Below are 24,892 nucleotides of genomic sequence, written 5' to 3' on the forward strand. Positions count from 1 at the left end.
AAAATAAAATTGCTAAACAAAATTGAAGCTGCAAGCATAAAACAAAAAGAAAAAAAATCGAACTCGAACAACACTAATAGGGGATCTGCAATGAACACAATAGCTCGTATGTAAGCAAGAACCGTCATCCTTGCACACTCAGAACACTCTTGAGCTCTCCTAAGAGAATGAGAAAACACAAGGACATGATGAAATGAATACAACACACCTGACCTATTTATGAGACAGATAAGTTATATGAGGCCCACAAAACTAAAAAACCAACTATGTAAAGCAAGGTTTTTAAAACCGGACTGGTCCATAAACCGGAAGAACAAGAGGTTAGTGGTTCGATGGTTCGACCGGGATCGAACTGGATGACGTAATAAATATTTATTATATTTAAATATTATAATAATGACACAACTATTTATAAATATATAACAAAAATTGAACATAATTATAATATGAAGTATAAAAAATAAAACAATATATATAGTAAATAAAAAAAAACATAATAGTATATTTTATTTGAAGACAACCAATCATAGAAAGATGCGAAAATACTTTATACCAACTGATAACAAAAAGAAAACATATTCACTTTCTCATTTCAATAGTTTCAAATTTTCAATAATTTCACAAGAGCAAAATCAAAGATCTTCTAAATTAGCATCATCAAATCTATCCAAATAAGTTGAGTCTCCAGGTCTGGCTTCAAAAAAATGTTCAAACCCAAATGCATCTGATTGATCAAGCCCGATTATGTCGCATACATCTCCTTCATTCTCTAAGGCACCTTCACCAACAAATAAGAAATATAAAATAAGATATTATCAACTTTTTGCTTTCATTTAAATGATATACTCAAATTTTATTATCAACTTACAATGTCCTGAATGATTAAATGATATATTTTGTTCTTCAACAACTGGCATTGCATCCTCTTTGTATATTAACTAGTAGTTGAAGTATGATTAGTAGGAGCTTCCATTCTAATTTGGTTAACTAAATAAAATCACACATAAATTAAAACCCAAGGTAGAAAACTACAACGTAGAAAACTATAAGATAGAAAAATATGCAAGGTAAAAAACTATGCAATGTAGAAAACTGTGCAATAGAATTGCAATGTCTGAAACGATACACAATGCATACATCAATCCGTCGTAGAGAAGAATTTCACCACTGCCTAAAGTCTCCAACCTTTCAGTACTAGAGATGAGTTCCCTAAAGAAAACCTGTAATATAATTGACATGATTTCAAATGTTGAAGGGAAGCATTTACACGCCATGTGAAAGAGAAAAGCTACAAGCTAAGCTATCTTTTTAGTAGCTATTAAATTCGGATAAATATTTTACATCTGAATTTAAGCAGTAAGTGATGGTAGACAAGGCAATGCAAGAATGTAGAACTATCCAAAAGCTACAACAACTTTATAAGAAATCTATAAAGATTAAAGACTTCAGATTCTGAAACAAACCAGGACAAGGCAACGTTCGGCCTTGACTCGTGGCTTCATGAATGACTAAGCCTATAGGAGGAGATCGGGTTGGCTTCTTGCTTCGCGAACGAGAAGAACAAAGACGGTAAGTCGATAGCTTCGAATGAGATTTTTTTTTCCTCTGTTGAAGCTCGAAGCCAAAGAGTCGAGAGCGAACGTCCGATGCGAATGAGAGGTTTTTTTCCCTATTATAAGCATTCCCTCCCGAAATCTCTGCCATTGGATCTAGCTAATCAACAAGGTATCCGAACCGACTGGTTATCGGAAACCAGAACCGGGTTGGCGGTTCAACAGTCGAACCGCCGGTTCGAGCGGGTTTATCCCGATTTTCTGCAAAACAGGTTCTCATTTGAACCGTAACCGGCCGGCCGGCCGGTTCGCGGTTCAACTGATTGAACCGACCGATTCGGTCCAATTTTAAAAGCCTTGATGTAAAGACAATAAAAAGGACATCATGAGATTTCAATTCATCTCTATGTTGCAAAATTCATAAAATAAAACAAGCAAGCAGACATAAGACGAATTTTTAAAATTCAAAATGAAACATTACATGCCTTCGAATGACCAAACATTCGTGCAAATTACAAAGTATGGATATTTGCAAATCATAATCATGCATTACATGATAATTTTTAACTTAATTGTAATGCATTGAAAAGCATACAAGTACACCATATAAATGTATTAAAAAACATGCAAGTGTACAACAAAAAGGAACAAAAAAATATGCAACTACCCTGAGAAATGTGCAATTGCTCAAAGAAACATGCAATTGCCCCGAGAAATGTGCAAGTACACTGCAAATGGAATAAAAAGGATGTAAGTATACCATACAAATGCACTAAAAAGCATACAACTGCATAAAAGAGCATGCATATATATTGTATACATGCACAAAAAATCATGCAGGTGCATTATAAAGCCCACCAAAAATTATGTGCAACAAACATAAAATTATCTGCATATGCCCCTACAAATGTAATAAATGCTTGAACTAAAAGTCTACAAAAAAGTTGCATATATTAAAAATGAAAAAAAAAAAGATCCCCCATTTTGAGAATCGTGCAACCATTTTTGAAATTTATAAGATCGTTTTTCTATTTTAATCATATTTCACGTAGACCATCGAGCGAGCAACCTTGCCTATACAATATAATCATAAGTCTCACGTTTCAAGCATGATCCACCTCGCACTAAGATTTGTACCCTGTGAAGGATGTTCGAATAACAAACTGCAAATAGCTCATGATAAAAGAATCATTTTTAAATCCTATTAGAATAATAAACTGCTCATTATAGATGTAAGGTAGATGTTTATTCAAAGGGGATTTGACAACTTTTAGTTTCCAACAAGGATCCTTCGTTTAGGTTAGGATGATTACTTCCACTGACTGAGCAGACAAGGGTTCATGAAAATCAAGAATAATGAAATCATGGGATCTTGAACGAGTTCATCATGATCTCCCACACCACCCGCTTTCAGCTAAAGATGATAAATGTTCTCTATCATAAATCCAAAAATCATTGATACTATACGATAAACATTTAATGTCTGTCTAATAACTAGTCTTAATCAAAAGTTCTCTCTTGTCACTAGAATGACCAATATCAAAGGTGTTTGCTCCTATGAAAAATCTAAAACTAGCTAAAAAAAATCTAGCAAAATCAAAGCGAAATCTCCATATAATATCCTATATACAATCAAATCCGTCACAAAAGAGCTAGTCACAATTTTTCGGAGCCCACATTTTTTCAGGAAAGTCATAACAAAAATTATGCTTTATTATTTTAATTGAGGGGAAAAGAGGGAGAGTGTGAGATAAAAAGAGAGGGCAAAATGTTCGAAGAAAACCAAAATTAGCTCCTAGCATATAGCTTAGGAAGAGATGGAGGATTTAAAAAGTAAAAGGATACTTAAAAGCAATATGTTCAGAGTCAGCCACATCAACACCTAGCATATAATTAAAAGGGGGGTGCTAACTAAGATGTGCATGGATGCTCAAATGCAAAATGTTTGTGTAATAATTTTCTAAATTCCTCGTAATACTACTAATGTAGGAACATTGATGTTCACATATGGCACACTTACCGACCTTATTGACTACTCATGTTAGCCAAGTGAACCAATCCATGCATACACTAAATTTGGGTTTAAAAAACAATTGTTCGTCATTGTTTGCCCAGATAATCATAAAAATAACAAGCTTTTATCTCACTATGTGGGGTTCGGCTACATAAATCTTTTTTATCCATTGTGTACTATTAAGAGTCAAATTTTCATTTAAATCTAATAAAGAAATATCATTTCCTATGTTGCACCGATATGGATACGGCGACACGGATACGACACAACACGGATACGGGACAAGTCAATTCTTAAAAATACAGGATATGAGTACAGCATGGACAGTGGACATGACATTTATAATTTATGTCATACATAAAAATTAAGAAAACAATAAAATCATAGCATTTGAAATGACAAAAAAAATTAAAACAACATCATTTGTAGTCTTGTAGCTTATAATATCAAAATAAAAGTAAGTATTAACTGTCTAGTATAACAACAAAAATATAAATATAAATTGTCTAGCACATGAAGTTTCAACTATTCAATAGAAGGAATGATAGGATTAGCTTGTTCAATGGTTTGTCTTTAAACTTCTATTGAACATAAACCCAAGATGCACACTCACGCTCACGGGTTCGGAAGTGAGAGAAACTTGCTCGCAACCATGGAAGAAAATGTGAAATACGCATCATTTTTTCCAATTTTTTTTGTTTTTCAAGGTACACGCGTATCCGATACGTGTGTCCTTTTGAAATTAAACATTATTTTAATTGGATACGGCTTTGGCATATCGGTGCCGTATCGAATGAGTATCCATGTCGGACACGTATCCGATACAGCACACCTTCATAAATAGGTGTATAGGTGCAACATAGATCATTTCTAAAACATTGTAACCAAGTCTTCTTAGTTTTACCTCTACATTTCTTAGCAAAGATCAAATCTAATACATCTACTCTCCTAATCAAGATATCAGAAGGCTGACGTTTTACGTGACCATATCATCTAAGGCGACGCTCTCCAATCTTATATGCCATTGAATCCACTCCAACCTTTTCATGCATACACTCGTTTCGTATTTTGTTTCTAAAAGTGAAGCCACTCAAACATCTGAGCATTCTCATCCCTACAATACTTAACTTAATTTTAGTCTTCTCTTTTAATGGCCAAAATTCTGCGCCATAAAGCATTGTAAGTTTCACTACCATGTTATAGAATTTTTCCTTAAGTTTAAAAAGTACTTTTCAATCACACAACAGGCTCAATGTATTCCTCCACTTCAACCATCCAACTTGAAATATACTAATAATATCCCCATCTATTTCACCATCACTTTGAACAATAGACCCAAGATATCTAAAACATGTACTCTTTTTAATGACTTGATCACCCAAAGTCACAATCCCCTCACTAGATATATTACTACTAAAATTACACTCTAACTATTCGATTATAGATCTACTCAAACAAAAAACCTTTAGACTTTAAGGTTCACCTCCATAATTCAAGTTTTCCTTCAACTCCCTCACTAGTCTTATAAAAAAAAAATCATCTGTAAAAAGCATGCACCTTCGTTCATCCTCTTGCAGATGTTCAGTAAGAGCATCCATGACTAAAGAAAAAAGATATGGGTTTAAAGTTGATCCTTGATATAACTCTTACTTTCATAACTACCTCGATGGGAGCAGTATCATCTTTGAACATATTCTCAATAACTACCTCTCATAATTTTTATGTATGACACATTAACATAATTCCTCTATAATTTACACTCTTATGCATCACCTTTTTTCTTAAAAATATGAACTAACACACTCTTCCACTTATCTGGCATATTTTTATTCTTCGAAATAGTATTAAATTTTTCGTAAGCCAAGAAATTCTTTTATCTCCTAAGCATTTACACACCTGTATTGGAATATCATTAGGTCCAACAATTTTTTCATATTTTATTTTCTTTAAAGTCTCTCTAACTTCAGTTTTATTGATACAACGATAAAAACAAATAACTTTATTGTAATTTAGGGTACTAAAGTCACTAAAGTCGATCATATTCTCGCAATCAACAACAAAAATTTATCGAAATATCTCATCCACCTATGTTGAATATCCTCTTCTAACAAAAAAATTTTTTATTTTCATCCTTAATGCACTTCACTTAAACTTAAACTAAATTCTTACTTTCATATCTCTTTGTTTGACTAATTTATACATATATTTTACGTCCTCATTAGCATATAATCTATTATACAAATTACTAAAAGTTAATTACTTGCATGACATATTGCTTTGTTAAACTCCTTCCAATTCGGCCCATTTATAAATTTCTCAATTTTTCAAGCTTTACATTTAATCCAATATTAACAACAAATTTTATTATTTTTATCTTTTCTTGCACATTTTGATTGTATCACCAACTATTTTAATATTAAGAGATTTTTCTTTAGATACCAAACACAAACTTTGCAATATTTTTAATATCACTAGTTTTTATTTCCCACATAACAATACAACATCAAAATTTTAAGATTTTAAATCTTACTCTAAAAAATATTTTTGTTTGTGTTTTTTAAATACCCTCATCTAATCCTAGAACAATATTTTACTCCATTTTTTAAATTTTGCACATTTATCTGAAAGTCTTAAACTAATAAGCGATACTAAGTACATAAACTTTAACTTGAACTCTCTACGCCCTCGCATAATTGAGAGTTCAGTTCCATTATCTCTATTAAATTATCTCTCCTAAAATATGTCACAAACAAAAGAAGCAATCTAACAAAATTCAAAAGAAGGAAGAACATTACTCACATCCATCAGATTACACCAATTTGGCCTCAAAGCTGAAATCCATAAGGTTTCCCAATTCATTATATCTTCCTCATAATATCCCCACCCACTTATCCGAGCAAAATCAATCCAACCACTTCCCCAATACCAATCATCCAATGCCAAAACAACCCCTCCCCCTTCCACAATCCCAACAAAAAAATAAAAAACCCTAAAAATTGAGCCCTGCTCCCAAAACTGTAATATCCCCGATGGGGGTCCCGTCGCGTGAAGAAGTCGAAGGTGGCGAGGAATACGGAGAAGGTAAATCGGACGGAAGAGCTTGTTTTGGTCACTTACAGCCGTGAAGTCGAAGAGGACGAAGCAAAAGAAGTAATTGGAAAGCCGCTTGCTTCATTCGCGCCGGTTCTGTTACCTAAAATCGTGAAAGCCAACGAACTCGAAGTCCGAATCAGGTGAGGTGGAAGAAGACGAAGAGCTCGACGTCGGTTGACGAATTGAATATTTAGGGGAGGCGTCGTTTCGCTCCCTATACAACGAGAGTGAGAGGGTAAAGCATCAGCTTGTGGCGAATCGAGAGGGAAAGAGAGAGCCGAGGGAGACCGAGAGAGTGAGAACGGAAGCGAGGGAAATATCGAGCAAGCTTGCTGGGGCATTAACAATTTTTATTTGAGTTTGCAGGTACATTTTTTATTTTTGTTAAATTTTATTTAGAAAATGATGGGAATGTATAAGTGAGAAATTTTAGATTAAAATGATTTGAGTTAATAAATTTTATTTAAAAAAATTATGAGCATATTTTTTATATGCTCATAATTTTTTCAAATGAAATTAATTTTAATTGAGTATAATATATTTTTTATTATTTTGATAAAATGTATCCTAGAGAGAAAAAGAGTGCGTAAATATTATGAGAGATTTTATTTAATTAAATTAAAAATTTTTTTAGTAAAAAATTATAATTTTAAAAATAATTTAATATGTACTAGAAATTTTAGAAAAATATAATCAAAATTAGAAAGATTATTGAATATGAGAAAATAAACTTTATAAAAAAGAGATCTTTACAATAGTAGATTAATTGGCTAGAGATAAAGTGAGCAATTTATAATTAATTAAATGAATAAAATGATTATATAAAAATGCTTGAATGTGCATGTTGACTGATGGATCACATATCTTTATGATATTGATTCGTGATGCAATATATTCATGCACGTAAATGAAAAATGTTATGAAAAAAGAAAATGAAATTAAAAATTTATACCTTCATTGGTACTATTGTAGACGGTGGCTCCTATGACGGTCATATTATTTATAAGAAAGCATAATGATATAGATAAATATATGACATGTATAACATTGATGATCATGTTCGAAATGAATTTAAATGAAATTATTTTATATTTTGAAATGATCATGCATATTATTGTTAATGCCTTGAGTTACTGTAATTTAGAGATATGAATTACTCACTGAGTTATGTTATGACTCGCTCTTCCTATTGAAAAATATTTCAGGAATAATTTAGTAAATTAAAATGAGCATAAGAGAAGAAAATATGTATCGTAGGTGTTACGCTTTAAAAGAAAAATATTTATAAATATTTTTAAGATTTTAGTGGCTCTTTATGCTTATTAGAAATAGTTAATTATTAAATGAAAATTTAATCAACAGTCCGTCCGTCTATTTCCACATCATTAATTTGAGTCTCTGGGTTGGGTCATGACAAGAACCCTGTCCTAAATTCTATAAGGCTTGATTCAAGTTGGGAGATTAAGAGCATGTGTGAAGATCATACGAGTCCAGTGGAGAGAAAGGCAACATGATGCAACTAATATAACGGTCCATATTATTCAAGCAAGAGAAAGGGAAAATTGAGGCTTCAAGACAACAAGTCGTTATTTTTTTAAACTTTCTATAATTTAAAGAGCAACAGTAGAGATTAAAGCCAGGTGGTAATGAAATAATTAAATCTTAGGAAGAATATTACATGTGTAATCGCCTTTTAGAAATGAGATAGCATACTTTTAGTATCTTTCTTGAATCTGAAAAGACCCTTAAACAATATTCCATCAACTACTTGACCAATCCTTATAAACCAACGCAAAAAATTAAGCATAATACCCAAGTCTAAAACTAATTAATCAATAATCAAATACACCCATTATTTTTAATCAACTATCCATCTTTGTTGCAAGCATTATATATCATGAACCTATCTTAACATATGATTCCATCAATCCTTAAACTCACAAACTCAATATTAAACAAGTCTCCATCAACCTTATTTTCCCATTTCCTATAAGGCAGCTAGAATGATAATTTGGTGAGCAACGATTCCCATAACGATATAAAATTCTATTACAATAATCAGTGTAAGAAGGGATTATTAACGTATGCATTGGGCAGATAATTCAATGAGTGCTAAAAGAATATATGTAAAAAACTCAAGGCTATAACAATAGTAATGATGAATATATGAGTAGATAGTAATAACTGTAATAAAGAATATACTAGGCATGGTAACATATAAACTACAACATGATAGAACTATGTTCAGTTGAATCTCTCATATATTCAACTTCATGTTATATAATTATGGATAAGATCACTATGCGCCAAATTCGATTGTGTAGGATATGTAAATTGCACCATCATTTTAATTTTTGAGTTTTATAAATAAATTAATTTTATAATAAAACTTCTTCATTTTAATTTCATGACCAACATATTTTCATGGCCAACTATGTTTACCAGTAAAAACTTTTCTTTTTGATATTCCGAGCACATACTATTTTCCCTGGTTACTTTGTTTTCCTCACACTTGAAAATCGTTATAGCTGATATTAAGTTTTGGTTATGATTGATGAAGAGCTTATGTTGAGTTGATTTTGGCTTCATTTGAGACGGCTTTCTTATTGCTTCTTAAAACAGCTTTTTTAGTACAAAATTTTTAATATTTAAACTAAAAAGTCGCTTTAAGAAGCAGTAAAAAAACCGCCCCAAACGAAGCCGTTGTCCCTGACTCGGGATCAGCTCAAAACAATTGTGGTAGATCTTAGCCGAACAAATCTAGTTGCAATTTGGTTTGATACGATGACAATTACAGTAAATTTAAGCCAAAAAACCGCTTGTACGTTTAATCAATTTTCAATCCTCCAAGACAGCTTTATCCAGCCAAGAATCAATTCATGCGCATCAAAATAAGTCTAACATTTTTTTTCTTAAATTCACCATGATGATTTTTTTTCTCCATAAAATGATAGCATTCTCGACTAAAACAACATTACCATCTCCAATATTGACAGCAGCAATACAAAGACACTGGAACTGCACTTGAGAAGCAAAAGTGCTTATTCTCTAACTTAATACAAGGAAGAATTCCAATGTTTAAATAGTAAAATAATGTACAGTCATTAAATAGATATAGTCACATAAGGCATTCAATTGATGAACTTAAAGCATCCTTCCAACAAACCGTTAACGGTTAGTGTTAAAAACCACACTAAGCTCATATATATCCAGTCTCTAATAATTCCCACCTGAAGGGAGGATATACAAACATAACTTCCGGCGGGCCTTTGAAGAGTAATCCTACACAAACGCAAACTGCAGCAATGCCTACCATAGATAACAACATTGGACGATACAGCAGAGACCTTCCCACCGAGCTTCGGCAAGCCAAATGCTGCTCGCATAGCTTGCAGAACCGAGGCTGTGATTGTTCTGATTTTGTCTTATCAATTTCAAGGCTATATAGTTTGCCGGATTTCAATCCTTGTGTTTGTGTATAGATTGCATCTGCTGGCAATGATAATTTACAAGGCATGTTAACAACCACATCGCATTTTTCGGCGATTTTCTTCATCTTCTTCTGCATCAGAAGTATGTAGGATTCATGGCCTCGAGCTCGCGCATAGTCTTCAGGAGTGAAACCAGTGGCGTCGCGGGCGTTAGTCCATGCTTTCACTCCAAACTACCATTTGTAAAAACAATTAAGATTCCAAGATAAATAATAGGTTTTAATTTTAAAAGAGAAGTAAAATATATCTATCTTTCACAATTGATTTGTTTAGATTGTCAATTTTTTATAATATTTATTTAAAATTTATTATTTTAAAGATGAGACTGAAGCGGAATTTCATTTCCATAAGCATAGTTAATCGAGTAGTAAAATAATGATGGAAAAAAATTGAAAAACATACCTGTCCTGGATCTTCAGTCAATATATTCAACATGTTCTCAGCAAAACTACTAGTTGCTGCAACATGAAGAGGAGTAATACCAGAAGGTCCAGGCATGTCTGGTCTAAACAAATTATATAAGCCTCCATCTGAATTTTTGTCTGGTTTGTATCTTAAGAGGAGCTTAACGGTTGAGTTGGAATTCCTCTGTACAGCATAGTGGAGCAGATCTTCTGACAAGGCAACCTCATTAGGAGAACGCCCATCTGTTTCAATATTTCCCTCAAAAAAAATGTCTAGGAACTTTTTGACAACAGCAGACCAATCACGATCAATGGCGAATCTCAAAATCCATCGAAAACGTAAAAGAGAAAAAGTTTCCAAACAGCTATTCTCTGATTCTGAACTAAATCTTAACTGACTCCTACGGAGAAGCCATCCCATTTCATGTAAGAAATTCATGGTTAGGGTTCTTGCAGTCTCCACTTTTTCCTCTGAAAGGTCCTCATATGAGGCTATTGAACTCTCCAGCATTTTTATCTCAGCACATATGTCTTCTTCTGCCACTATGAAGGGAAAGAAACCACTGCTAAGACCATTATCTTCAATCTGAAAAAAGATCAGAAATTGAAGTAAGATTTAATGAAAAAGAAGCAGTGAGCTTTCATCATTGCAAGAACAGGACCTCGATGAAACCTCGACCAATTCCATCAGGAACGTGGCAGGAGACGCTGATAGACTGGAGCTGTTCATTCCTGTTTCCATTGCTTCTGTTGTCAGAACATTGGACTTTGGGTTGGTTTACTTCTTGAATTAGATATTTCCCTTCATATGCACAGAGTAACCTGACATTGCAATGGACAATAAGAAAGCATAGGTGGTGGAAAAAAGATAACAAAACTAAGCTGTCAAGGACCAATGAAGATTCTATGCTAGAAGACTTCTAAACGAAAAATGGGATTATAAACCTTGTACTCGATCGAACAAGATTGGAACCTTTCACTTTAAAGGTAACCCTTGAAGAAGGAGGAACAGCAACTGGTGCGATGCTAACAATCTTACTGCAAGTAGGTCTCTCCATGATCAAGGATTTGTTCAAAACAACCTGACCTGCAGAATTGCAAGAAAATGAGAACCATTTGCATCAACATGAGCTTTTCTAGTATTCAAGAAAACAACGCACCATTGTAAATAAAGGCTATGTGATGTTGCACTCTAGCAAAAATCCATCCCATTTTCCAAAAGTCATCATCAGCTACGAGGAGTAGCCTTTTCAGGCTAGAGCCTAGATCATGGCACAGCTGCAAATGAGGATGTATTAGAAACATTGAGCAACATGTTATTAATGATAGAGTATTACCATTCAAAAGAAACTGCAGACCTCATCCCACATAGATGCCTCAAGACGAAGATAAACTGTAAGAATGATACAACCAGGTCTGATATAGCTCTCCATGTCCGTCGGGCTATTAGATAACCAGTCAAAGATCTGTAATTCGAGTACAAGGAATAATTTGAACATTTTGGGATTATCATTATATGGCCTTATTTTCTAAAATCCACTCTTATAAAAATAAGACAGCTTCAAAATTAGCAATTACCTGTGCCCTTAAAACAAGAGGAAAATCATTAGGGTCCTTTCCAAATAGTTTGAATACTATTCTATCTGTACGACTCTGGAAGGAGGAAAAACAGTTTATCAACCAATAGATCTTGATCAATACAGTTTTTCTATAATAGAAAATTGATCCAACAAGCAACAAACTTATTTCCTGCTCAAATATCTACCTTGATTTTTTTCTAGCATCTTCATAAGACAAAACAAACATTAAACAAACAAAAGATAATAAAAAATAAAAAATAAAAACAAACAAAAGATAAACATCTACATTTTGTTGAGAAAGGTGTTTTAAGGTATGAGAGAGAAAATAATCATAGGAAAAATCTTCATTAGTACATTATGCCCTACAACTTTAGATTGCTAAACTTCTAAAAAGCTTGTGCTCGTCACAACATGGATTTGGAAATAATTCTACCTTATTGAATTATTTTTTAACTTCAAATCACATTAACTTGAAAGATTTCTTTGAAGGTTACATTCTAATTCCTAATCAGTTCAATTTGGTAAAATAAGATAGGGCATGTTCAATATTGCTGAAGCTGCTACAAAATTTATATTAACTGAAATGAACCATAAACTTAAAAAGAAAATTAATCACTAGATGAATATAGAGAACAATTGTATGATCAATCCAAGAATTACAAACAAGATGACTAGACATGTTTGAATATTACAAAACGTTTAAAAATCTTCTAACCAAATATTTTTGTATCTCTAGACTATTGTGTATTATTATCTGTTTCCAAGGATGAATGAAGCTACAATTTACGAAAAAAAATAGAATGAAGCTTTATTCAAATTGCGCATATTCTCTTGTTAGTACTACATCACCTACAATTAACATTTAGAAATAAAATCACCAGCATCTCCTTTTCAGCCATCAAACCCATACCAATGCAAGAAATATAAATACTTAAGTTTTAAAATACTGAAGAAACTGTAGTCCAAGAATATACTTTTAACAATGAATAATACCGAAGAAGATTTACAATTACAATATAAATCTCTACTTGATTTTGTTGAATCCAAATCTAAACCATATATATATATATATATATATATATATATATATGTGTGTGTGTGTGTGTGTGTGTGTGAGATTTTAAGTACCACAGACTTTTGCGTTTACTTTTGGTGTAAATTGAATTCCTACTTCTTCTAGTGTAGCCCATTGTTGCAGTATTTTCCATGGCTTGTGGCTTTTCTGTAGGGATTTGTGATTATAAAAAGAGATGTATGAGTTAAGTTTAATAAAACCCTTTAATATTTCACATTAAGAATATTTTTCTCTTTCCATGAATATTGATTGGATGTAATTCTTTCTATCATCGTGAAACTGGAAATTAGATTGTACCGTGAAACCTGAATTTAGTTAGATTGCATCAATATTTCAAAAGAAATTGTTAATAAAAATGTTTCAAGTGAAACATGAATTTTAAAATTCCATCCATCTAGTCCAAATTAGAGATACATGGTTCATCAAAACTCATATTTAAGCCATTTAAGTTGGTCATCTTTGAAGAGGTTGTTTATCCGTATAAAGAAATCATAATTAATCAACTTTTAGGTTATTCATCATACCACTTTTTAAGAATAATTTATAGAACATTATTAGTAATCCTTATAACACATAAATTTAGTAACATTTTCATTATTTCTCTCACATTAGTTGCATTATTTATCTAAATTGCATAGGTATATTTATAGAATATTAAGTGTTAATTATAGAAATTATATATATGAACAAGTATATTGAGTTTAAATACTACAACAAAAACACCAAGCCTTTATCCCACTACATGGGGTAGGCTATGTGAATCCTTTTTCTCTATTGTGTCATATTAAGAGTCAAAATTTTATTTAAATTTAATTAAAAAAGGATCATTTCTAATATTTTCTAGCCAAGCCTTTTTAGGTCTATCTCAACCTTTCTTAATATAGGTCAAATCCAATACATCTACTCTCCTAACCAGGTCATCGAAAGGAGAAATTATTACGTCCGGTCAAAAACCGAACGGTCCGAATGTATACCGAGTAATACCGAGTTTTTGGTGACGTGGCGCGTGGGTATTGGCCTCTGAACGCGTTCGGTTTACTGGATGTAATAATTGCTCCATCGAAAGGCTGACGTTTTATTTGACCAAACCAAGTATATTGAGTTTAAATCTACTGATAAAATAAATTTGTTTTGAATATAAAAACGCTTTTACAAAAATATTTAAGTAATTATATGTGTGAAAGACAAAGCCAATTAAATCTTGTTGCCTATTAGAACTAGAGATAAATTAGATATTCCAAGAAATAATGGCATTAATCTATTTTTAAAGTGTTTGATTTGATCTTATTCCATGATTCTGCTGTCAATTGCTTAGATTCTTCTCCTTTCTCCTATACTTGTGAATTTTTATTCAATACTCTAGCAGACAAATGAGTACAACCGGTTCCTGGAAGTATTCTGGATGATAAATTGGGTCCACTATTGATCCTGGATTATAGAGATATCTAAAGCATCCTGACAAACCTATTTGTGATGATCATTTGATTATATAATTAGAAGAGCAAATTTGTTATTGGATTTGTTTGATTACTCTTAAAAGCTTTATTTGTCCAAGTCTAATTTTTTAGAGCCGTGTAAATTTATATTAGATTGTATCAGACATCTTACGGGTATCATTTAGTACAGTTTCTCATATGTCAGATCAAGTTCCTAAGTCATATCTGATTCTTATGCTACGCAAGTTCCAAAAAATCTATGAGCAGCTTCCTTAGTGCCTAGTATTATCTCGCAATATAGTAGCCCATCTCTTACTCCTCCTTTGACTTTGTGTTGCAATTGCTTATTTGATTCATGTTTCCGCCAACTTATTTGAATTGTTGTCTCATCCAATTTTTTAAAATTTTTGGGTTTATACCCATGATCGAAATAATGTACAGCCATCTGAAATTTTTATCAATAGATAGTCCAAGTGATGTGATAGATAGCTTTTTATTCAATGAAACTGACTCCAATTTCAATCTTGCATTTATATTGGATGTATGATTCTTTTGAGGGTAGTACAAGTGAGATTACTTAATTCCAAAGAAAATCAAGGTGGGCTTGAATTTCCTCCACTAATAATTTCATATATATATTTTCTGCTAAATAATTGTGTTATAGATTGCTGAAGTTATTTTGATGATAGCATACTCACCTTTTTTGGGTTTCAATATAGTGTAGATAGTATAATGTTAAAATCATGTCTAAGTACTAATGCTATTGTTGGTGTGTTGTTGGAAATTAAAGAAGATGGCACAAATTTAATTCCCTATAAGCCTGCTAAATGGCGCAGATTATAACATCATCATGAAAAAGGATTCTTTTAAGTTAACCACAAAGCTCCCATTGCACAAAATATGTTTAAACACTTCAGATAATGATACCAGATGCCATGCGATACATTCATGCACGTCATATGGTGCGACTAAGAAAACTTAAATGTACCATGGAAGCATAGAAGAATAATTTTTGACTACCTGAGCATCCCCATTGGAACTTGAAGGTGATCGGTTTGATGTTGAATCCGTATTACCACTTGTCTGAGGTGGACTTGACTGGTGAGAATCTTGTAATATCCATGAAGGACAATTATTAGAACCAATATCCAGCGTTGCTTGGTTTGCTGGTTGCCCACATCCTAGTGCACTATCTTCTCCTTCATAATACACAGTATTCAAGTCAAATTCCTTTTTCCTCACACCGGCAACTGTACAAGCAGTAGGAAGCATGTGCTGCGATGAGCATAAAGTCAGTGATTTATCTGGCAAGAAATTTTTCTCTGCCACTAATCTTTCAGAACATGTTGCTTGCACAGTCGTGCCAAAAGAGGATACACTAAGATTTTGATGACCATGCATCTCTCTTAGAGCAACCCCAGGAGATGCACAATGATTAGTAGCAGCAGGATGATCACAGACTGTTTTAGGAGGAGAAGATAATGACTTGTTCTCTTTTGGCAGAACAGCACCTAAAATTAGAGCATTTGCAGCTTCGACTGATGTCCCAGCCTTCTGAAGATCTTGAGATGCTTGGAGGAGACCAGCACTATTGTTACCATCAGATGAACCAGCGAGAGAGGCAACATTTCGCAAAAGGTTTGACAAAAACTCCTGATCTTTTGACTGTTCAGATCTATCAGCTGTAATTAGATTAACCATTAAACTTTGAAAAATAAAAAATTTCAGTATAGCATGTTAATCTCAAAGATTTTTCTAGTTGATGAAGAAATCAGATCATATCATCACGCAAATAACAAATAAATGCAGAGGACACCACATACAAGGCATCCGACTATGATTTACACAAGATTTAAACTACCTAAATCAAATTTATGATCAACTACAAATGCCTAAAAACATCCTTGACAGTTGCTATGGGAGATGAAAAGACATTGATAGGGTGAATTTCTTCATTACAAATATAAATAACAGCAACAATAACATGAAGACAACAAGACTTACACCACATGAAAGAAGATTATGCATGGACTACAATTTGTGAAGTTTATAAGAACAAAAGAAAGTTTGACATCTAATCAAGCTCAAGTTGTACGTTTAGTGTTCTAGTATGCCGTATCCATGCCCAAACCATGACTAAAAGCATGCAAAATATTGCAAGAGTAAGGCAAGATTCTTATCTTTTCCAAATGAGGCATCGATGTTTCTCTCCTTTCCTCGTCACTTAGGCCATTTTATCTTTTCATCTCCTAATTATATTTTGTCCCTATTATTACTTGCCTAGAGTAAAGTAGCTTATAGTCAGAGGGGAGAAAAGGTGCAGAGAAAAAAGGGGAACGAAGAAAATAAATGTAGGACAGAAAGAGGAATAAACAAATGTTTAAAAAAGGGAAAGTAGCTATCGCACCATAATTCAAAAGGCAGACATTAAAAAAAATATAGCCCACAGAAGCAGAAAAAATAAATCTAATGCATCCATGACAACAGACTTTGTTCATTTTAATCGTTAGATTCCTACACTTGGACCTGGCCAGCTCCGAAACAGCTAGATGTATATCCTCCTCTCTTATTTCAACTTTCCCGCTCAATCAGCATCCATCCTAAGCTTTCTTCGTATTTGTTGGGTGAAGCAAGCCATGTATTATCATAATTGTCCCTGTTATAAATAAAAATAAATACATCTCACATGCCTCTACACTTGTAATTTTGTCTGTACACTGCGTTTGGTCAAGTTATAACCCATTTTATAATGAAGGTCAAGTTCATCAAGTTTGAAATATTCAGATTGTAAAATCTAATGGCCAAGTACCGTAACAGATATTATATAAAGTTGATGAAAAGGAAATTACAGTTCAAATTGGCAAGAATTCTCAGTAAACTTATCAATAGATAGCCCGCTGACTGATCACCAGCTGCAGAACTCTCACTGGGGGTAGTAGCACCAGAAAATGTTTTCCTTCTCCTTTTATTATGTCCTGCCAAACGGCGGCGACAGCTTCTCTTCCCCTCATCGAACTCTTGAAGGAGGTGAAATCTATAATGGAAAACGAAAGCATCAAGATATAAGCAACTAGTGATGTTTTTACAAAGATAAATTTCTTACTGGCAGCATAAATGAGGATTATCCTAGTATCTATATATATATATATATATATATATATAGTGTGTATGCACCAAGTAGCACATGCTTGTGACCAACCTGGACATTAACTAAAGAAACCTTCATTACATATATCAATCTGCAGATTTATTAAAATGAAGCAACATGAAAAATAAGAGCTTTTCAGTGGGGCATGTAAAAGTTTCACCAATTAATATAGCCTACATGTTTCAAAACCAACAAAAAACGATGTTTCATCATTGAACTTGCATTAAATTGCATAAATTTCCCCCGTTCCTCTGACTCCAAACCTTTCATTATGGCATGGAATAGAAAAAACAGAAAAAAAAAATCCCAGAATTGTGCATTTAGGGGCTTAATGGCTCCCCTTTCTGCACAGACACAAAGAAAGCCACACCATAAGCTGACGCACTAACTCCTAGGATCTAGGTTTGACTAATGTAAATATAGGATGTGATGCATAAATAATCACATAAAAATTGCAGCCGCGAACTCTGAGTTTAGGTAAAGTTTAGTATATTTTGATGAAAAGCAGAAAATAAGTGAAACATTAGCCCCACCTGATAATTTAAAGATCATTTAAAATCTAAACTTTTGGAAACAAATCTGAGAGCGATATAAAACCATACATTCACATTACACAAAAAAACAAAAAAAAAATTAAATTGTAGCGAGCTTAACAAAATCTCAATCGCATGCAAAAGCTAATAACTAAACATAGAGATGAGAAAAGATACAAAACTATACACGTTGTCATCAAGATTTACACCACACTCGAATAATTGGCATCCAATAAGGCATACAAGTTTTAAGAGGAAATCTAGAATTATATTAAAACAAGCATCAATTTTACAGACTTAAAGGCCTCCTTGTAATTTTTAACAGTAGCGGGGTTGGGAACCAAAAGGGAAGGCAAATCTGGTAATTTTTACGACATGATTTACAGGAGATATACAGGGAAAGTGATGAAACTAAATAGGAAATCTTAGGAGATTACTTCCACCTAAAAAGACAAACAGAGAAGCCGATAGAGAATCACCAAACACTATAACTCGGAGCCAACATCACCAAACAACAAACTAGCGGTTGAGCCAGCAACTCAAAGCACCACAATGGATCAAATGAATGCAACACAGATTTTAGAGAACAGTACCCATTCTAAATAGAATTATTACCTCAGACACATTTTATTGAAATAAACTAGAAAGCATAAACAACAATATAGAGACAACTAAATCAATTTCAAAATACACGATTTGTATAAAAGATGAGTATAAACTTTCAAATTTGCTAAATAAAGTAAAGCCAATTCAAAAGAAATTACTAAATAAAGTTAGCAGCATGTGAATGACCTATTTGATGTGACATCCAAGAAAATAAGCATAAGCTTTATTTGAACTATTTAGGGTTTGAACTCGCCACCAATGAAAACATGCATCTTCTGTCATGGCCATAGTTGTTGCATCAAGGCGTATGTGTTTTATTTAGAGTGGTCATGATTTAGTTATCATACGTTCTAATTATGCCATGCCCATTGTCATCTTTATGTCTATTAAAAATGTTCAAATTAATTTTATTTTATTAGGACTAAGATATGTTGTTTCATTAAAGCCTTAGGATTTATCTTATTTTCCTCTTTTTTTCAAACAATAACAACAACAAGCCTTTATCCCACTAAGTGGGTCAACTACATTGAATCCTTTTTTCCAGTTCAACTAATTGAAATAAGATAGTTTTAATTAATACGAGAAATACACATTTAAAAAAATTTAACATTTTGCACATGCCTTTCATAGACTGAGTGACGACACAATTATGAGACAATATGATGATTGTGTACAACAAAAGGACATCATAAATAAAAGTGTACCAAATGGAGCCTTGTTGTAATTATTACCTAAATTATCTTAATATAAGTAGGGTTGTATATTAGATGGGTAAATAAAATGGAAAAATGAGATGATTCTCTATCATGCTTCTCTCATTGTACCCACAATAATCCCCTTGATTTCGGGATCTTAATATGGGCCTAAAATAATAAGTTTAGATATGGTTTTCATATAAAACAACAAGAAAGTCAAAATTAGAGTTTATTTCAAGTTTAGGATAATCAAAACAAATTACACCATTGAAGTCATACAAATAGGACTTCCAACCACAAATTACGCTAAAATAAGGCAAAATTCAAGCCAAATCTGATGAGGACATCGTCAGAGATTTCGACACATGTACCATCAGGAGATGCCAGAGAGCGACGGCCACGATCATGAGTTGTATTTTATCATTTTTTGTAGTAGTTTATTTTATTTTATGTTTTTCCGCTTTTGCCCTTGTGGGTATTTAGTCGCTATTGTAGCCCAAGGGGCATTTTAGTCTTTTGTTTTCTTTGTCATTTGGTGGCCTATATATATGGTCATTTTCTCATGTAATAGTAGTTTTGATGAAATGAAAATTTTATTTTGAGTTTTCTTTGTGAGTTCACCCTCCTCGATCTCTTAATGAGTTCGTAGGAGAAGCTATATCTGTTTGTGAGTTCTAGGTTTCCTTTTCTATTATTTTCCTTTTAGTTCTCTTTTTTTATCCCTTCATTGGCTCGGAAATTTGGGTTGAAGTATTTGTAGAAGATTGGATTTCATTCCTCGGATCCTTAAAATTTTCTCTACCCGTGCCCTTCACCTGCTCTCTGCCGCGGCCCCCTGCTGGCTTGCCCAGGTCGCCGGTCCGAAGCCCAAGCCGCCGACCAGCCCCAACCCGCCGGCCATGATTCCCTCATGCCGCCGCCTCCTTTCCCCCCCCCCCCCCTTTGAATTTCAAATCTGAAATTCTGGGGCTTCTTGAGCCATTAATTACTTCCTAAATGGTTTCCCTAAATCATGCCCTCAATTTAATTGGATTTTAAATTTCGAATTTGAAATTTGAAATCAATCTAATTGAATGTGTTTAATTTAGGAATCTCTTCCCAAATAAAAACTGAAGTTTTAATTTCAGATTTTATTAAAAATCCTGAAATTAAGACTAGTGGTCCCCACCTACTTAAAACCTCAACGCCACCCCACCTCCTACATGGCCAGCCCCTTAATGGCCGCCTCTCTCTCCTAATCACCTTAATAGCTCCACAAATTCAGCCCAAACCTTCTCCCCATTGCCGCCCCTCTCTCCCTCCTTGGATTAATTTGAAATTCAAATTAAATCCCTCTCCAAAACCATTAAAATCTGAATTTTATTCAGATTTCCTGCATTTGCCTCTTAGCCCCCACCATAGCCGACTTCCACCCTCCTCTTTTGCTTCAACAAGTGGTCGGCTCAAGGGCTCAAGAAGAGAGTTCACCACATCCATGGACGGCCGATCCCGACATCAACCACGGCTCCGTCTTTGATGATCAAGGAAGAAAGGATAAGACGTTGGATGCTCTTTAATCATCCCATGGACTACCCGCCACCGGCTACCACTCCACGGACTACACTTTGTGCGCCATTTGTCTCCTAGTGGCATCGCTCGGTTGCTCTCAATCTTCCTCCATTAAAAGTGCCACCAACAAGAGAGTGAGTGAGAGACCCAAGGTGAAAAGTTCTATTTGTTAATTGTGGAATATTGTTTCTCTCCATAACATTACTATCTAATTCTATGTTGTCAATTTGATATTGTCCCATTAATCTAGTTGTAACCACATGCCTTACTTAATTTCGACTTGATAATTCTGAGAACTTAATTTGGGTAAGCATTAATTCTATAACTAGCAAAGCTTTAACAATCTTATATTAAAATCCCCAAGCAGTTCTTGTTTCCATGCATTACGTTTCACATCAAAATCTCTTAAAGAAAAAGGCGACCAATGAAGGAGGAGTTTAAGGGGATCAACATAACTCTCCACATTTCACTCCACAATAAATTTCACCTCCTGGCTGCCCAAATGACTCAACAAAATATTAACTTAAATATTTTCAAATAATGTGGCTTTCCATGTATGAACTATCTTATAGTTCTTAGTTTTATGAAAATATTTTGATTATGTAGTATCTTGATTTCTTTATTAAAGAAATGGATGGCCAAAAATATAGCTTAAAATTATGATTAATTCAATTGAATACAAATTCAATTTATTTAACATTAGTTCCTCTATTTTATCATACCTATCTCCTTTGAATCCTGCCAGCTGCAAGTCCAATGAGTAAAAGTCGTATGCTTCTTATCCCCTCCCTAATTTTTGCATATAGGTATTCAGCCAAGAGCAAGAATTCAATAGACCTAAAATCATAGCTATTGATTGCACCCATTTAGAGAAGGAAGCTGATACTTATATTGGTGTTTGTTGTCTTTTTGCATTCAAAGGATCAAATTCTTCATCATAAAAAGGCTAAAACCAAAGAATATTAAACCTTGAGAGCGCTGAAAGAAATCCAAGAACAAGATAGATCAGCAAGATAAAGACCTAAGAGAATTCTAAGGTGACTCATCATTTAGCCTTATTATCATCTATCTTGGAAAGCTGATGTGATGTGAAACGTAATGCATGGAAACAAGAACTGCTTGGGGATTTTAATATAAGAGTATTAAAGCTTTGCTAGTTATAGAATTAATGCTTACCCAAGTTAGGTTTTCGGAATTATCAAGTCGAAATTAAGTAAGGCATATGGTTACAACTAGATTAATGGGACAATATCAAATTGACAACATAGAATTAGATAGTAATGTTATGGAGAGAAACAATAATCCACAATTAACAAATAGAACTTTTCACCTTGGGTCTCTCACTCGCTCTCTTGTTGGTGGCACTTTTAATGGAGGAAGATTGAGAGCAACCGAGCGATGCCACTAGGAGACAAATGGCGCACAAAGTGTAGTCCGTTGGAGTGGTAGCAGGTGGCGGGTAGTCCATGGGATGACTAGAGAGCATCCAACGTCTTATCCTTTCTTCATTAATCATCAAAGACGAAGCCATGGTCGATGTCGGGATCGGCCGTCCATGGATGTGGAGAACTCTCTTCTTGAGCCCTTGAGCCTACCACTTGTTGAAGCAAAAGAGGAGAAGAGGGGGGAAGTCCGCTATGGTGGGGGCTAAGAGGCAAATGCAGGAAATCTGAAATAAAATTCAGATTTTAGTGGTTTATGAGAGGGATTTAATTTGAATTTCAAATTAATCCAGGGGGAGGGAGGGGCGGCCATGGGGAGAAGATTTGGGCTGAATTTGTGGAGCTATTAAGGTGATTAGGAGAGAGAGAGAGGAGGCCATTAAGGGGTCGGCCACATGAGGAGGAAAGCACTAGTGGCTTCAAGCCAAATCTCCACAACACGAAGTGATCAAGAGAACTAAAGAAAAATAAAGGACAAGAAAACCTAGAACTCACAAAGAGATCTAGTTCTCCTACGAACTCACTAAGAGATCGAGGAGGGTGAACTCACAAAGAAAACTCAAAATAAAATTTTCATTTCATCAAAACTACTATTACATGAGAAAAGGGCCATATATATAGGCCACCAAATGACAAAGAAAACAAAAGACTAAAATGGCCCTTGGGCTACAATAGCGACCAAATACCCATAAGGGCAAAAACGGAAGAACTGAAAAATAAAATAAACTACTAAATAAAATGACTCAAAATAAAACTCATGATCGTGGCCGTCGATCTCCGGCGTCTCCTGATGGTACATGTGTCGAAATTGCTGACGATGTTCTCATCATTCTCCCCAAGCTGCGGCGAGTGGACCCCGACTTACTAGAGTAGTACGAGAGCTCTATAGATGATTACTCGACGGGTGGCACGATCAACCCATGTGTTCTCCGTCTCTGGTTTCCCTGCCCACTGAACTAGATACCTTTGTTGACCATCATCTCTAGCGGAAATTTGAGTTCATCACTATGTATTGTCTCAATCTTCTCTGTATTGGGTAAATTAGGCAATTTTGGGAGTGGAGTTAGGCTGGGGTTCTCACCAGGTGGGTTCACACAAGGCTCATTATTTCGTGGAATAGGAGGGTTACACTCTGGACCTTCGAAGGTTCACACAAGGTCTTCGATGTTAACATAGGATTAATGTTAAAACCTTCAAGAAGGTCTGCCACGTAAGCATTACTACTTAATTTTGCTGTTATTTGAAAGGTCTAATGCTTCTAGCATATAACTTTTATAACGGTCCCTTGTGGGAACCGCTCCGGACAAATCCGAACCATTACAAAATCTCTAATATCAAATTCTTTGAACCATCTCTTGAGATCGGTAGTAAGTTTATAACTATCATTGCTTTGGTTATTCTTTTTATTAATATCCTTACGCAATTCTTGAAGATGATATGCCAATGTGGATGCAAGAGAACCGGTGTGTATGATGAATGACAAGAATCATGAGCTTACAAACTAAAGTTTTAAACATAGACAAATTAGGAAGACAACAGACTACAACACACACACATGACATACTAACTCGCACGAACACGTAGCTATAACAGGTGGATGAGTCACAAAAAGAGGGGGTCTAAAGTGCTCGGTCTAATGGAACGGGTATAGGGGGAGCAATGAAGACATCCTTAGCTAAAAGGGCATCTCCATAGGGCGTCTCAGCTCGGGTCACAGACAGTCTCCTAGCGACGGTAGGGTAAAACTGATGTAGAACGGGTAGGAGGCTCTTGCAATTGGGGGAAGAACTCGTCTCCAAAATCTGAGAGCAAGTTCTTTAACACTCAGTAGACCTCTTGAGTGGTGGTAAAGAGAAAAAAGTTCTCTTGCCCTTGACGAGGAGACAACTCCAAACCTTGTTTTCTCCAAAATTTGAAAATTGTTCCAGATTTATGACTAAAATCTGAGACAAATTCTCAGCTTTTAGAAGACTCGGATGTGGAGAAAATTGAGAAAATTGAAGGAAAAGTCAGCAAAACAAAATCCTGAAGGGTGGAGGGAAAATCCAGTAATGTAGCTGGGTTTGGAAATGGTGTTTAACGGGAAAGGGTGGGAACGGGTAACAGGAAAGAATTTCTCCTAAATTCCTTTTCAAAATTCTGAAGATAACTTCAAATTTTGGAGCCAAAATAGAGAAAGCAATCCGAAACCAGATTTTTGGAATTATTGCTGGCGGGATTGAGGGGCTGAGATGGGATTTAATTCCTAATTCCCTTTATTGATTTAGGAATTAA

At 34.3% G+C, this 24,892-nt stretch overlaps 1 protein-coding gene and 1 long non-coding RNA gene across 2 annotated transcripts in view; both read right to left on the bottom strand.

The window, feature by feature from the left end:
* Window positions 1-543: 543 nt before the first annotated feature.
* On the bottom strand, window positions 544-6,983 carry LOC114579045. Its single transcript, XR_003699917.1, has 3 exons — window positions 6,685-6,983; window positions 869-1,220; window positions 544-778 (listed from the first exon to the last, which is right to left on the bottom strand). It is a non-coding gene; the product is annotated as an uncharacterized LOC114579045 (long non-coding RNA).
* Window positions 6,984-9,624: 2,641 nt separating this feature from the next.
* LOC110102042 (squamosa promoter-binding-like protein 1) overlaps window positions 9,625-24,892 on the bottom strand; it is a 31,460-nt gene continuing 16,192 nt past the window's right edge. The window contains exons 2-10 of the mRNA XM_020830189.2: window positions 17,496-17,680; window positions 15,667-16,328; window positions 12,134-12,208; window positions 11,914-12,021; window positions 11,716-11,833; window positions 11,501-11,642; window positions 11,218-11,377; window positions 10,554-11,141; window positions 9,625-10,324 (exon numbers count right to left, since the gene is read on the bottom strand). Coding sequence (XP_020685848.1) covers window positions 9,860-10,324; window positions 10,554-11,141; window positions 11,218-11,377; window positions 11,501-11,642; window positions 11,716-11,833; window positions 11,914-12,021; window positions 12,134-12,208; window positions 15,667-16,328; window positions 17,496-17,680 — 2,503 coding nt within the window. The 3' untranslated portion in view covers window positions 9,625-9,859. The remainder of the gene's footprint in view (window positions 10,325-10,553; window positions 11,142-11,217; window positions 11,378-11,500; window positions 11,643-11,715; window positions 11,834-11,913; window positions 12,022-12,133; window positions 12,209-15,666; window positions 16,329-17,495; window positions 17,681-24,892) is intronic.

Source organism: Dendrobium catenatum, unplaced genomic scaffold (genome assembly GCF_001605985.2).
Source record: "Dendrobium catenatum unplaced genomic scaffold, ASM160598v2 original_scaffold_260866, whole genome shotgun sequence".
Lineage (NCBI taxonomy): Eukaryota > Viridiplantae > Streptophyta > Magnoliopsida > Asparagales > Orchidaceae > Dendrobium > Dendrobium catenatum.